Source organism: Rhamphochromis sp. 'chilingali', assembly GCF_963969265.1.
Source record: "Rhamphochromis sp. 'chilingali' genome assembly, chromosome: 8".
Classification (NCBI taxonomy): domain Eukaryota; kingdom Metazoa; phylum Chordata; class Actinopteri; order Cichliformes; family Cichlidae; genus Rhamphochromis; species Rhamphochromis sp. 'chilingali'.
In genome coordinates this window covers 12,121,934-12,136,845 of record NC_137935.1, presented here as the reverse complement: position 1 = coordinate 12,136,845, position 14,912 = coordinate 12,121,934, and the positions used below count along the sequence as shown (strand labels likewise).

General features: G+C 41.4%; 1 protein-coding gene across 3 annotated transcripts in view; it reads right to left on the bottom strand.

Moving 5' to 3' along the window:
* Positions 1–14,912, bottom strand: part of pitpnm3 (PITPNM family member 3) — a 105,721-nt gene that overhangs the window by 42,850 nt on the left and 47,959 nt on the right. For all 3 annotated transcript variants that reach the window (XM_080888877.1, XM_080888879.1, XM_080888878.1), the window contains exons 4-5: positions 3,011–3,081; positions 2,648–2,868 (exon numbers count right to left, since the gene is read on the bottom strand). In XM_080888877.1, coding sequence (XP_080745003.1) covers positions 2,648–2,868; positions 3,011–3,081 — 292 coding nt within the window. The remainder of the gene's footprint in view (positions 1–2,647; positions 2,869–3,010; positions 3,082–14,912) is intronic.

Below are 14,912 nucleotides of genomic sequence, written 5' to 3'. Positions count from 1 at the left end.
ACAATAACAATAATAAACAATAAAATAACAGAGAATAAATGTATGACACATGAATAATCCTAAATGTATTGGTATGTGTGCGTAAATTGTTTCTTTAGTTATACATTTCTCCATCTCTTAATTTTATTTAATCATTTATTTATCTCCCAGCAAAACAGCTTTGGTTGACACACTGTTGCAATAAGAATTGTTTTTTAAGCAAAATTTCATGCGTGCCTGTGTGTCCACACGCTTTCAATTACAGACAATCGAGACACGCAGCCATATAACTCAGTTCCGCTCTACTGCAATGGGAAACTGTTGTCATGAATATTTTATCTCTGGATGTGGTGAAAGCAAAGCAGACGTCAAGCTGCTGAGCAGCTACACAACTCAAATCTCTTTACACTTGTCTTGCTTCCAGTCTGTACCTCTCTCCAGCTAGCATCAATCACAACGCCAAACAGAAGCCTCGACTTGACTGCTAAACACATTCTTTCAGCCACGGTGATTAGTGACAAGTCAAACAAAAAATATCCTCGGCATATAATTGGGGAGCCGTGAAAACAAAGTGACGCTGTCAGAGGCAAAACTGTTGACCACTGGGACATGTGACATTAAATGTAAAATGAAATTATTAGTTACGCTTAAGCAGCCGTCTGAAAAGTCAGCAGTTCAGACTAAGGAAGGAGAAAGTCATGCTTTTGCCGCCTATATCTCCTAAACACCATCCAGCAGCTTTCCATCAATTTCAATTGCAAGGAATAAGAGCTGTGAGTGTTTATGGAGATGTTTAATATATCATAAAGAAAGAGTCATCTGCTAACGTCTGTTCATTACCATGTTAATATAACAATGTCTACAATTAACCCCGCCCCCTTGAAACTGAAACCTGAATGCAAAGTAACAGTAGCTAATTAACCAAACAGATCATTGCTTGGAGAGGCCTTAGAGGAAACTGTATGAAGTCATTTAAGCATTAATTTTATCCACTAAGAAGACACCTCTACTATTAAAGGGGAGCTTTAACAATTAGAAGCAACATTTAAAAAGTTTAGGGGTTATATTTTCCACATGATCACATGCTTATGGGGCCTGAGAAATGCCCTGAGCATGCTAATTAAGACAGAAGTGTGGCTGACCTTCACCACCTGAGCAGCACTGGGCATTAATTCCTGCAGACATGCACATTCTTCAAGCATCTTCTTCAAAAATACAGAATTAATTGCTCCTTCATTGTAATTGAAGCTTTCAATCAAAATAGGAAGAAATTAAGATAAAAAGCTACAGAAACAGGACAATTACCTTATGGAGCACTTGGCTTTTTCCCTTTGTTTTCCTTGTCTAAAGAACCGAGCTGGAATGCAGCTTACTACGGGCAACAAATTACAATGTGACAGCATGAAACTGCTCAGCGTCATGCCTCATAATCATTGACTTATTCATCAGCTGACAAGTGAAATCACAGACTCCTAACTCTCTCCAACACACTTAACTCCCGTGTGTAAACTTGGGCAGGTTGTGAGAGTAAGCCATGTTAGCTGTCATTCATTTTTTAAATATGGAAAGTGGACCATGAGTGTTCATGTCTCACTCATAGTCCATCCAAATGTTTACGCATGTGAAAGAAAGAAAGTTAATGCAATAGCATTAGCATTAACTTTTCTTCAAGTTACATATCATTGATATGAGGAACTTTGGTTTATTAGTGTGTCAGTGACATCTTTCATTCATTCACTAGAGTATGGGTGTGTAGTGATATTAAACATGTGACCCAATATCAGCTGTTCAGGAAACTTGTGGGTGAAGCAAGAAGACAAAACTAAATAAACTGACTATCTGCTAATATTTATACTAATTTTACTTTTGAAATGTAAATTTTAAAGGTGTTCCAACTCATTCTAATGCCTAATGCACTGACAAGCACAGGACCTTTTACAGAGTTGTCATTGATTTACAGTCTGCAGCGACAGAATCAACAAAATAGCTGATTATAAAATCTGGTGTCACTTTTCCCACAGTGTTCATCCATTCTACTTAACTTTATATCATTTTAGATACTTCATATCACACTAAGGTGTTTATCAGAGCTGCCTGAGGCCACTAGTTCATGTTGTCCTCCCATCCAAGCAGCAGAAGGCACATTATTCTATTTAAAGTGTGAAAGGCTGTGTTTCCACATAATTAATTTCCGACAAGAAATTGTACTGGCAACTGAAAAATTCTGGTTCACTGAAAGGGATAACCCTAGGAGTTCTTAAAAGTGCCATAGCAAGGTCTGGGTCACACGGAGCGTGAAATACAGCTTTTATTCTCATTCAGTTGTGAAATTCGCTGCACGGGCGAACATCACTCTTTCCAAAAATATCTCCTCATTTGATACTTGACTTCAGCTAATATTTTGGCATATTTCTTTTCCTCGGTCTTTAATTTTCGGTAGATCTGGAAGCGGTGAAGGCCACAGCACATGATTCACACCATTTTCACATTTATCAAACTATTCACCATGCCTCTGTGCCCTTCTCCAGTTATGTTTTGCCATTGATCTGTCACCTGTGTGGCTAAATATGAATGAAAGAGAATTAAATCATCTGGATTTTATCCAGGTATGCAACACTTTAAAATGTCAAGAGTACATGAGGGCGTGTGGTTTAGCATCAGCACTTACTTGGACACCAGAGAGAAGGCTTCAGCACATACAGCTGGACATGGCACCAGCTTGATCATCACGTGTTCGGCAGCAGCTTGGAAATGCGCCCGCGTAACCTTGTCGAGCACCGAGGCCAACGTGGCCACATCGCCAGCTTTTGTGCTGGGATCTCCGCCCGCTGTGTCCAAGATGTTTCCCCCATGCACCACAAGTATTAGCACATGGGTCTTACATTTTCTCTGCAAGGGTGTTGAAAAGGGACACGTTAAACAAGGGAGTGAAAGGGAGAGAAAAAATAAGGGCAACATTTTGTGAAAGGGATGAGTACTCCTCCATGTTATTGGCTACTAGTGAACAGAGGCTGTTTTGTAATGGTCCTACCTCTGTATCGTCCACTCCTTCAATGCTGCTCTGAGGGGCACAGCGTGGGCCTCCCAGCTGGTACAGACCCTCTGTATTGCATGAGTAAAGTATAGGGGCAGGAAGTAGCAGCAAGGGAGAACGAAGGAAGGAAGAGAGACAGAGAAAAGGAAAGAATGGGTCACGGCAGGAGATACTTCAGCCAGACACACTAATAACAAAAGCATAAACGGATATTCATTAGTGAATATGGTCAACATTACGAAAGCCTCTTCATCTCTCTCTATTTCGACTTCAAACTGTGCAGTGGTTCAATATGCCCTGAGGCTCAAATAAAACAAGCATGAGATTCAGAGATCAGTACCAAACAGCAAACAGTAGTTTTTTCTGTGGCAGCATCTACAGCAAAGCATCACGTGAGACGCAGAAAGAAAGATGAGGGCACAGTTTGTGTTTTGTTTTTTTAATATCCACCAGTATCTCTCCCTCCCTTTTGAAGGTGCAGCATTTCTTTGGAACCTGGCCAAACTCATTACCCTCTCCGGAAGCCTCTGCATGCTGTGTCATCCTATTCCTGAGCTCTCTCCTGTCTCTCTATTTTCTCTCTCCCGGCTTAAGGCCCAGCTCTGTGCTCTGCTCGCTCACTCGCTCGTTGTTTATTTGGCCCCCTCGTCTGGGACTGACTGTCATGGGAGGCTCACAGACTCATGCACCGTCGGCTTCCTTCTACCCAGTTCCCAGCCCACAGCTTGCCTCCAACTGCCTGCTTGTCTAGAACAGATCAGCACACACAGGGGACTTAGCATACTGCACTATTTTAGTCACAAAGTAACAGGAAATCAATGGAGTAAGTTTTTTGGGTTTTTTTACTGAAATAGGAAAGTAGGGTAGAAAAGTTCTTCCAAAAACCTTGAAATATTTTAGCGTGCAAACACTGCCGAAGAGCAAAATGTTGTGGAAATTGACAGCAAATACAAAACCTCAGCTGCTTGACAAGATGATGGCTGTATCTACTTTTTGATTATTCATTAATGTGTCAAACATGAGGCCACTGATATAACAACAGGTGAAGAGTGAAGAACAGTCTGGATTCAAACCGAGAACTTTCTTGCTTTATTGTCTGCACAAAATAATTAAAATAAGAAGTAACTGTTGACTTTTCAGTTTCCCCAACCATTAGCACCATTAGCATGTCAAACAAGCACATAAAGCTACCGACACAATTCTCAACAGCTTTTGTCTTTATTTAAATCCATCATTTTAAGCTTTGAAAAACTGTTTTGTTTTCAAGACATGCATGTGTCTTAATAAAATTATGAACACCATTTAATTAATGGAACTATTTAACATATTACTGTGAAAGCTGGTTGAAGTCCGGACGGAGACACAAATTGAGGCTGTGTCAAGAAGGGGATCCAGAATGAAACTCTGCCAGGTCAAACATTTGGCCTGGCATTTGGCCCTATGGCAAGGGAGTGACTCACAAACTGACATGAATAAACCAAAACCAAACTTTTATTACACAGAAAGAAGTAATCACAAATAGTACAAAAAGTCCAGAACATACATTTTAAATTCTCAACAAATACAATCACAAATACAGAGGAGGGGATATTACCAGAGAGCCAGACACCAGGAAAACTGATGCTATAAACACAACAAGGACTAATTGGGGGAGTGGAAATACCTGGGATACAAGAACCAGCAAAAAACTAATCAAGGACAATGAGAGGTAAAAATGAAAAGCAGACAAAAAATTCTCAGAAACAGCCAGAAAACTCAAAATAACCCAAAAACCTACAAACCATAACAATTATGCTTGATAGACGCAGACCAGAAATCTTCTGGTTTAAACCTGTTTTGGTTCGCTTGAGAGAAATGATGGAAAAACTTTAAGAGTAATGACTCACAAAAAGCTCTACACTCACTTTCAGCAAATAAAACCTGAAGACATCTTAAGGTGAAACCACTCGAAAAATCTGACCATAGACACACTAACAGAATCACTTGGAACAGTGTGCGAGAAATGAAAATCTTGAGTGAAACCTGGAGAAATTGGAGCAGTACCAAAAAGCGGAAAGCTGAAATAGGTTTCATTATATGTTCGCAGAATAATATCACTGTGGCTGAATGAGTGACATAAGATTAATTTGGCTTGGGGAAAAGGAAATGTTGCAGTGACATCCAAAGCAGTTTAGATTTTTGATGTCCTAAAGAGAATAAAGCCAGCGGATCCTGATTCTCTCATATCATTTACTGATTAAACTAGATAGGACAATGACATTGCATCCAAAAAATGCCAGTATAAATAAAACCTACATCTGAAACATGAAAAATGACCTGGCTGCCAATGGGCAGCAAACAGCTGCATTCAGCAGGTTGTAAAGAGAAAGACGAAGGAAAGATCAGAGCTTCACTCCTCACCTCGTCATTTGTGAAAACAGCACACATGCTGCGCTCCTCCTGGCTTCAACATTAAGTGAGGCATTTGTCTGATATGGGTGCAAACTGGCAAAATCATGTTTCTGTTGGCGCAGCTCAGTGGTATAAACTTGCCTTCCTGTGGCTAAAGCTAAACCATTTTCTTCCATCTACAGCAGACTTTTTTGCTGCGGGGGTGGGGGGATTCTTACCATCTGCGTTTCTTTTTCATTTTCTTGTGTTTCTTCTCTCAGACGTCTGAGTCCCCCCGGTCAATATGGGCTTTATGAAGCACATATTGATCTAACCTAGAAAGTACCCAGTGGGAAGTTGACAGTGCCCTAGTTCAGTGGCATCGTGGCCATTTCCAGTGGCTCTAGGCCCAGGCAGGCACACACTAACAGCAGGCGAACAGAGTGCGTCAATGCATCTGTTGTCATACTGAGATATTTCATAAGTTATCTATGAGAGACGGAAAGGAAAATTGAGGGTTGCGAAGATGAGAACAGCTCTACAGAAAAAATCTCCAAGAGCTGAAAGTGAAAGGTTGAAAATAGTGACATATTGATCTCTGTCAGGATGCCCCTTGTGTGTCATTCTGTCAGTGTAACTATGATTTAAAATGTCATTGTCTATAAAATGGTGGCTTCTTTTTGTCTCATTTATCACCTTGGATTTAGCAGATGGAAGGAAAACAAAAGCAGCAGGATGAGACTAACTTCCAGACAACAGAGTTATAGCTTCCCCAGGGTCTATGAAAATGGCAAAACGCACTCAAAGTTTCCTGTCTGCTGGAGTGTGATTCAATTCATTAGAGTTCCAGTATCATGGTGAATTATCTGTGTTCCTGCAAAGACGCGAACAGAAAACAGCAGCATTTTTCCTTCCCATCTTTGATTGAACAAGATACACTATAGACTCAAGAAGCAAGACAAAATGTGTGACACAGAGCAAAGCTGCATGATGTACTAAACAGGTGTGGGAGAATAATCCACAAAGAGTGTATTAAAAAACAAACATTTAACTTAAACTTGCAAGTGCATTTTCAACATAAAACCTACACTGACGTATTATGACTGCATAGAATCTTTAGGGTGAATGTTGCAGGCGGTATAACGTTCGGCACAGCATCGCTAGACTCTTTCACGTCTCTGTCACATATTCTCACTGTGAACCTGCCCTCACCTGTGAAGAGAATGGGTTCCATGTTGCACACCTGCCAGGTCTGGTGTTCTCTAGCGAATGCCAATCGAGCTGGATGATACATGGCTGTGTGAGCAGTCCGACTAAACTGATTCTAGCCGTTTAGTCAGAAAGATGGACATGAATAGCCGAGTGGAGGTCATGTTGGGGTGGCTGTGGCGTAGAGCAGGTCACCTACTAACTGGAAGGTTGGTGGTTTAATCCCTGTCTGCTCCAGTCTGCATGCCAAATATCATTGGGTGACCCCATGTGATGCATCCATTGTAGTATGAATGTGTGTGAATGTTAAATGGGTGAATGAGGCAGTTGTCTAAAGCGCTTTGAGTACTCAGAGTAGAAAAGCGGTATATGAGAACCAGTCCTTTAACCATTTATCATGTTGTAGGCCTCCGTCAGTGCTCCTCCTGTTTCCCCTCACATAAAGGAGCTGATTGCTGGTGCCCTTCTACGGCCTTGTCCAGCTCATCTCATGTAATATTTCTTCGAAACTCTTGAAACTGTGCTGGGAGACACAGCTGAACCTCTTGCAACGTCACGTATGAATGTGCCATCCTGGAAAAGCTAGAGTACCTGTGCGACCTGAATGAACTGCATGTACCATCTCATACTACCAGTAGCTACAAGAACACTAGCAGAAAAAACACCTGTAGCCCAAAACCTATAAAATCCTGCCCTTCATGGGCGCCTATCTTGTTGCTTCTCCCTGTTATCACTTTCATTTGCACCAGAGCAGCAGAAACCGATTCGTCCTTCGGTGATGTGGGTCAGTCTTCCTAAGTTTAAATGACTTTGTGTTCTACTGCGATGGTCGAACGTTCCCTGGACTTTTGAGGAGTGTGATTATTTGAAAATGAATAAAAATGATACATAAAAATGTCAGATGTCAAATATGAAAATGTAAATTGAAAAGCTTGATGGAAGGGTATTTTTTCTGAAAAAAAAAAAAGCTCTTAAATAAAGAATACCATCCAGAGAAGCTGTGCTGCTGGTTGGTGGCATTTATTTGTTATCACTGGAGTTGGTTGTGTGCCTCACAAGATACAGATTTCAACTTATTCAGGATGCAGCTGCTCAAATTCTACCCAAGATCTGCTGGCTATGAACTGCTTTCAGAAAACATTTTAGGATTTTCCTCCTGGTAGATAAAGCTTTTAATATCTTTCTTTCTCTCAGTCTACATTGTTAATAGACCCCTCAGGTCACAAGATGTTTCTCTCCTTCACAGATCCAAATCATTTCAACATTTTTTTGTGGCAAAATTTAAGCTGCTGAGAGAGACATTTATATACATGAGGCAAATAAATCATGCGTAATTTTGTAAGTCCTCACTATGTGTTTATTTGGATGAATGCTGTCTCGTAACTGGATAAACAAGCCCCTCTGACCTCTGGCACAGTATAGGCATGCTAACAAACTCAGCCATCTGTTCAGCGCCGCTGGCATCAGGGTCTGCTTTGTTGCCCTACTGAGAAAATACTCGAGGGGACCCCACCAGTCCTGCTGCATGACAAACCTGCTGACTGCACACATCAGCATACACACGCACACATCCCATACGACTGTGCAGTTTATATACACTGACTGCAACCATCAAATGCACTCACAGTCTGTGCCTAACAATCCCAGCTGCTCCCAATCTACATGACATGGCTGCTGTACAGCAACACACGCTAAGGCAGAAATCTACAGCACACAGAAGTGAGGACGGAGAGGCAACTTAGTACTCACAACAAAACCCAAGCGTAGGAGACTTTGAATTCTTTGAATATATTCTACTTATTATTCTGCTTAGAATTTGCATTTGTATTATTCTGCCAAATCCAAAGGAAAAAAAGTTTACAAATATACCCAGAAATATATCGAAATATGCTGATAATGAGCAGCATTGAAGACCAGTAAACAAGTCCACGACTAGTGGGACAAATTTAAGTACTATGTGTACTTTAGGCATGTGCATATACACTGGATCCATAAGTATTTGATCAATGACACTTTCTGCCTCTGTACGTTACCACAGTGGACTTTCTAGTACAGGGTTGGACTCCCTTTACATTCAGAACTGCCTTAATTTTTCATGGTATGGATTCAATAAAGTGCTGGAAACATTCCTCAGAGATTTTAGTTCATACTGACATGACAGCACCATACAGTTACTGCAGATTTGTCAGCTGCATATCCCAAAAGTTCCCCATTGGATTCTGATCTGGTGACTGTGGAGACCATTTTAGTACAGTGGACTCACCATCATGTGAATTGGTGCACTATCCTGCTTGAAGCAGCCATCAAAATATGGCACGGTGGTCATAAAGAGATGAATGTGGTCAGCAACAATACTCAGGTAGGCTGTGCTGTTTAAACAATGCTTAGTTAGTACTAAAGGGCCCAAAGTGTGCCAAGAAAATATCCCCACACTATTACACCATCAGCAGCCTGAGCCATTAATACAAAGCAGAAAGGATACATGCTTTCATGTTATTTATGCCAAATTCTGACCCTGAGAGCTGTGCAGATTTGGAGCTGATAGCAGCCATGTGACGCTATCCAGACGAATATTTCCATTTCCTTGTTAACTGTTAAAACATGCATACAGTCTTACAATGATGCTCAGGGTAACAGCAACAAAAAATAACTTTATTGTTCACAAAACTCAATATACTGTATGCTGTACTCTATTTTTTTCATACACTGTTAAGCTCTTATTTTCTTGGAATGTTAAGTGGCAGAAACGAATGCAGCTACATGCCACATAAACATTTATGGCAACACCCAATTAACATTTCTAAGCAGTAGAAATCTATGTGGAGCTGAGTGACAGATGTGGTGTACTGCTTGGGTTTCTTCCTCCTTCCTATTTCATATCTTCGTTCTCGCTCCTGCTCGCTCTTCCTTTTACCCCCCTCTCCTTCCCCCCTCGTGGGGCTCCAGGCTGCGACAGTGTTGTCTGCGTGTGATTATCTGTTCCCCATGTGCGATCGCACAGCCTTTCTTGCTTCATATCCTGTCAGACAAGCATGCTCATATGCACACATCTGCACACATACAGATAAACAATTTTCACAGGCGTGAAAGTACAAATAGACACAGAAATGGAGACACAAAGGTGCCTTTGTTAACAAAAGCATTATAACAACTGAATGCCTTTAGATAGATAGATAGATAGATAGATAGATAGATAGATAGATAGATAGATAGATAGATAGATAGATAGATAGATAGATAGATAGATAGATAGATAGATAGATAGATAGATAGATAGATAGATAGATAGATAGATAGATAGATAGATAGATAGATAGATAGATAGATAGATAGATAGATAGATAGATAGATAGATAGATAGATAGATAGATAGAACTTTATTAATCCCTCGGGTGGGTTCCTCTGGGAAATTCGATTTCCAAAAAGCACAGCACCGACAGAAGTTTCAGAGTTACAGAATTATATATATATATATATATATATATATATATATATATATATATATATATATATATATATATATATATACACACACACACACACACACACACACATATATATATAAATACAGAGACAATATAAATAAAATATACGAAGGGGATAAATAGAATAAATAGGAATAAAAAATAAAAATACAAGTGAATGAATTGCACATTTCGAGTATTGAGGTCTATTGCACTGTTGACTATTTACAAAAGTATTGCACAAAAGGTATTGCACAGTGAGGTGAAGAGGCACTACAGCTTAGTTGTTCCCTCCTTTGTCCTCCTGTTTCCCCTCCCTCTCCCCTCCAGAGAGGAGTTAAACAGTCTGATGGCGTGTGGGACAAAGGAGTTTTTAAGTCTGTTAGTTCTTGTCTTGGGGAGAAGCAACCTGTCACTGAACAGACTCTTCTGGTTGTTAATGGCCGTGTGCAGAGGATGCCTGGCATTGTCCATAATGTCCATCAGTTTCTTTAGTGTCCTTTTCTCTGCCACTGTCACCAGAGTGTCCAGCTTCATGCCGACCACAGAGCTAGCCCTCCTGATCAGTTTTTCCAGCCTGGATGAGTCCTTCTTTGCTGTGCCGCTCCCCCAGCACACCACAGCATAGAAAAGTACTCCAGCAACCACCGACTGGTAAAACATCCTCAGGAGCTTCCTGCAGATGTTAAAAGACCTCAGCCTCCTGAGGAAGTACAGTCGGCTTTGGGCTTTTTTATACAGGTGCTCTGTGTTGCATGACCAGTCCAGTTTATTGTCCACCCACAGCCCGAGGTACTTGTACTTGTTGACCACCTCCACCTCCTCCCCCTCTATCTGAACCGGCAGTGGACCTGCTCTAGACCTCCCGAAGTCCACAACCAGTTCCTTAGTCTTTGAGGTGTTGAGTTGCAGGTGGTTTGTGTGACTCCATGCGACAAAGTTCCTCACCAGACTTCTGTACTCCTCTTCCTGATCATCCCAGATACACCCCATGATGGCTGTGTCGTCTGCAAACTTCTGAATGTGGCATAATTCAGAGTTGTAGCAGAAGTCAGAGGTGTACAGGGTGAAGAGAAGAGGGGACAGCACAGTTCCCTGTGGTGCTCCTGTGCTGCTGACCACTGTGTCAGACGTGATGTCCTTCAGCCTGACGTACTGTGGTCTGTCGGTGAGGTAGTCGGAGATCCAAGCCACCAGGCAGGGGTCCACCTCCATCCTGTTCAGTTTTTCTTGAAGCATACAGGGCCGGATGGTATTAAAGGCACTGGAAAAGTCAAGAAACAGGATCCTGACCGTGCCTTTTCCCCCATCCAGGTGTGAGTGGGCTCTGTGTAGGAGGTACAGGATGGCATCCTCCACTCCGACACCCGCCTTGTATGCAAACTGTAGTGGGTCCTGGGCATGTTGTACCTGTGGTCGGAGGAGGTTGAGGAAGAGCCGCTCTAGAGTCTTCATAAGATGTGACGTCAGTGCCACCGGTCGGAAGTCATTCAGCTCATTGGGCCGGTTCTTTTTGGGGACCGGGACGATGCAGGATGTCTTCCATAGGGCGGGCACTCTCCCCAGTCGCAGACTGAGGTTGAAGACTCGTTGTAGCGGCTCCCCAAGTTCAGCAGCACACGCCTTTAGCATCCTAGGACACACCTTGTCTGGGCCTGCTGCCTTTCTGGGGCGAAGCTTCCTCAGTTGTCTCCTGACCTGATCCACTGTGACACTGGGAGATGTTTGGGAGGAGGGGAGGGGGGGAGATGTCTTGCTGCTGAGAGAGAGATTGGAGGAGGGGGGTGTCATGGTGTCAGGAAGGGGGGGAAGCGAGGGAGGTAGGAGAGTGGGGAGAGGACTCTGTAGTAAAGGTGAGGGTGAGGGTGGGGGGGTTGTGGGCTGGTCAAACCTGTTGAAGAAGTTGTTGAGTTCGTTTGCCTTCTCCACAGTCCCCCCCACTGTGCCTTTCTTTAAACATTGTAGAGATGAGGCTCTGGCTCATTAGCCACCTAGATCACCTCCTGTTTGTCTACAAAGCCCTCTCCATGGTCCGGCTCCATCTTACATGCCCAACATCTTATACTCTACTTCCAGGTCCCTCCGGTCAGCTGATTGGACCACAGTCAGAAGCATCCAATCTAGATTTAAACTCAGAGGAGACTGTGGGTTCTCAGCATTCCCCTCACATTCAAACCTACCCATTTTCCACCGAGTCTTTAAAACTAAACTTAAAATGTATTTTTATTCATTGGCATTTGAGTCTTTCTGAATTTGCTCATGTACATTTATTTGCCACAACTGTATATGTTTAGCACCTACTGGCACTTTTATTATTTTTACTTAATTCTCATCTGTTCTCTTGTTTTTATCCATTCTGCCTGTTGAACAGCACTTTGATCAACGTGTGTTGTTTTTAAATGTGCTTTATAAATAATTTCGAGGTTGAGAATATTAAATTGCTAAAACCTTCAACTGCTAAAGAGCCACAATTTTATCCTGCAGCACAACTGTCTCCATTAAACTAAAAGACTATTTTTTTCTGACATGAATAGACGTAAACCCAGCTTTGTAACTAACAAATACGCAGCTTTGAGATTTGGTTTTTTTTCCCCACGCTAGAGGAAATAGCAAGGACAGACAAGACCGAGCACTCAGCCATTCGCCTGATAAATAAAACGGCGTTTCTTGTCATCTCATTCCTGACATGCGTAAACTAGTGGACCATATTCGTCCAGGACGACCACACAGACTGTTCACATATGTAAAGAAACCAACATGTGTCTATTATAAGGTCAGCCAGGAGATCTGTGTCAGGTGGCTAATTTGTGCAATTTCTGAGCTGGTCAGTAGCAAACAAACCATTTTTACTTTGACATGGGTAACTACTTTGTGGGATAAGTTGATTATTTTTGTCCAATTAATTATGTTGGTCCAATGACTGATAATACCAAAGTTTTTTTTTCTTTAAGATCAGAGATTGTATTATAAATATCTCACTCCTGCATCTTTTTTTTTATTTGTTTCATTATTCTACAGTAATTGCTTTTGTCTTCCCAGTGTCTATGCTTCTGTTTGCAATTTTGTTTTCAGAGAAAGACAAAAACATTAATTTAATGGGAATTAAAGCAAGAGTGACATTGTGCCTATCCAAGCATCGTGTGTTAAAAATGACTGCGGGGATGCATGGGTAGAATACAGATGAGCCTCAGACCTTAAATTTATGTTTTCTGTCTCACTCTGTGTGTTTTCTGAATAGAGCTCCGGGGTGCATTCACAAAAGAGAGCCGTGGTGCTCCACAGAAAACAGAAAATCATTCTCCCATTCAATATATTTCTCTCCAGGTCACTTGGTGTGGAATTATATTTCCACCATATATTATGTAGCCAGAGAAACATCATCTGTGGTTGGTTATTTGGTAGGGCTTATCACTTAGTCATCTCTACCAAAGGTGTTTGATGTTGCAATTTCAGATAATGTTATCCCAGCTTGGCACCGCACGCCAAGAAAGCAGCCAAGGCGGAGTCAGTCAGTTTTGTTTATCAAGCAGCCCATATTTTTCAAAAAAAGATCACTTATGTAATGTGGCTATTTCAGGTCTGACTGTATTATATCGTATTAGTCAGTCAAAGAAGTGGAAAAACACAGGAATGAAAGGAGCACAGCATAAATATACAGATAATAATCTTTGCATAGTAAACAGATGGGAAGTATGAAAGATGCTGGAGCGGTGGCTGATGTGAGATCGCAGCATCTTACCGAGCAGAGATAAAGAAAGAGTGCAGAGGAGAATAAGGGGCAGTTGTGCTCCAGGCATTCCTCTCTGTCGCTGAGGTTTTCATCACTGTAAGTCACCTCTACTGCAAGAGAAAGTGTTTATAGGAGCCAGTGGCTTGTGGAGTAATGAAAGTAGAAAGAAAAGAGAGGGAATAAAAGAACATGATGAGGCTTATGGAATGAATGGGCATAGAAACTGTGGAGAAATATAAGACGGAAAGAGCCAGCTATGTTTCTGAGAAAACAGAAACCGATGGAGATTAAAGGGCAGTGGATGTCAGCTCAACTGCTAAAAAGACTGACTGACAATAGTCCAGCTGCAGAACTTTATGTTTTCCTGATTATCACAGATTTTAATTGATAATAAAAATCCCACAGGAAACAAACCACAACACAGCAATGTGATTCAGCCTTCTTCTTAGTTTTTATTAAAAACCACTGACAGTAAATCACCAGCAATGAGGTGATTAAACAAATGGGCAGCTGTAGCAGCTGCGGTTCTTAGTGATTCATTTACCTGGTATGAGTGTTGATAATTACAGCACAGTAAATCTTCCACAGAAGACAATTTGGACATGTTTACATGTTTTTGAAGGATTGATTTGGATGTGCTGATGCCCAAATGCATCAGATTTTTAAACACTTAATCCACAAAAACACTTGTAATGTAGCTGGCACCCAACACTTTTCCCCCAATACCTTGGATTTTTATACTCTCCTCACTAATTGCTTTGGTTCATCCAACTGTGCTTCACAACTTTGTTTTGGTTCACTCTCTCTGCTCTCCTCGGCATCATTTATGGCAATTCAATTCAATTAAAATCTCAGTGAACAAGTTGCACAGAAAACAAACACAGAAACTATGACCACTTAAAAATCAAAGAATATTATTTAGGAGAGGATGCAAAAACAAAACCCTTTAAAACTGCATTCTTTTCCCAAGTAGTCATACAAGTTATGTGGCCTAGTCATGTTGATTTCAATGACTTGCATGTTTCATTTTCCTGCCCTTGTGAAGTGCGTTGTAATAAAGATACTGATAAAGGCTTTGTCTTATAGAGATATTACTCCAAATGTCACCTACTGATTCTTAACAAGT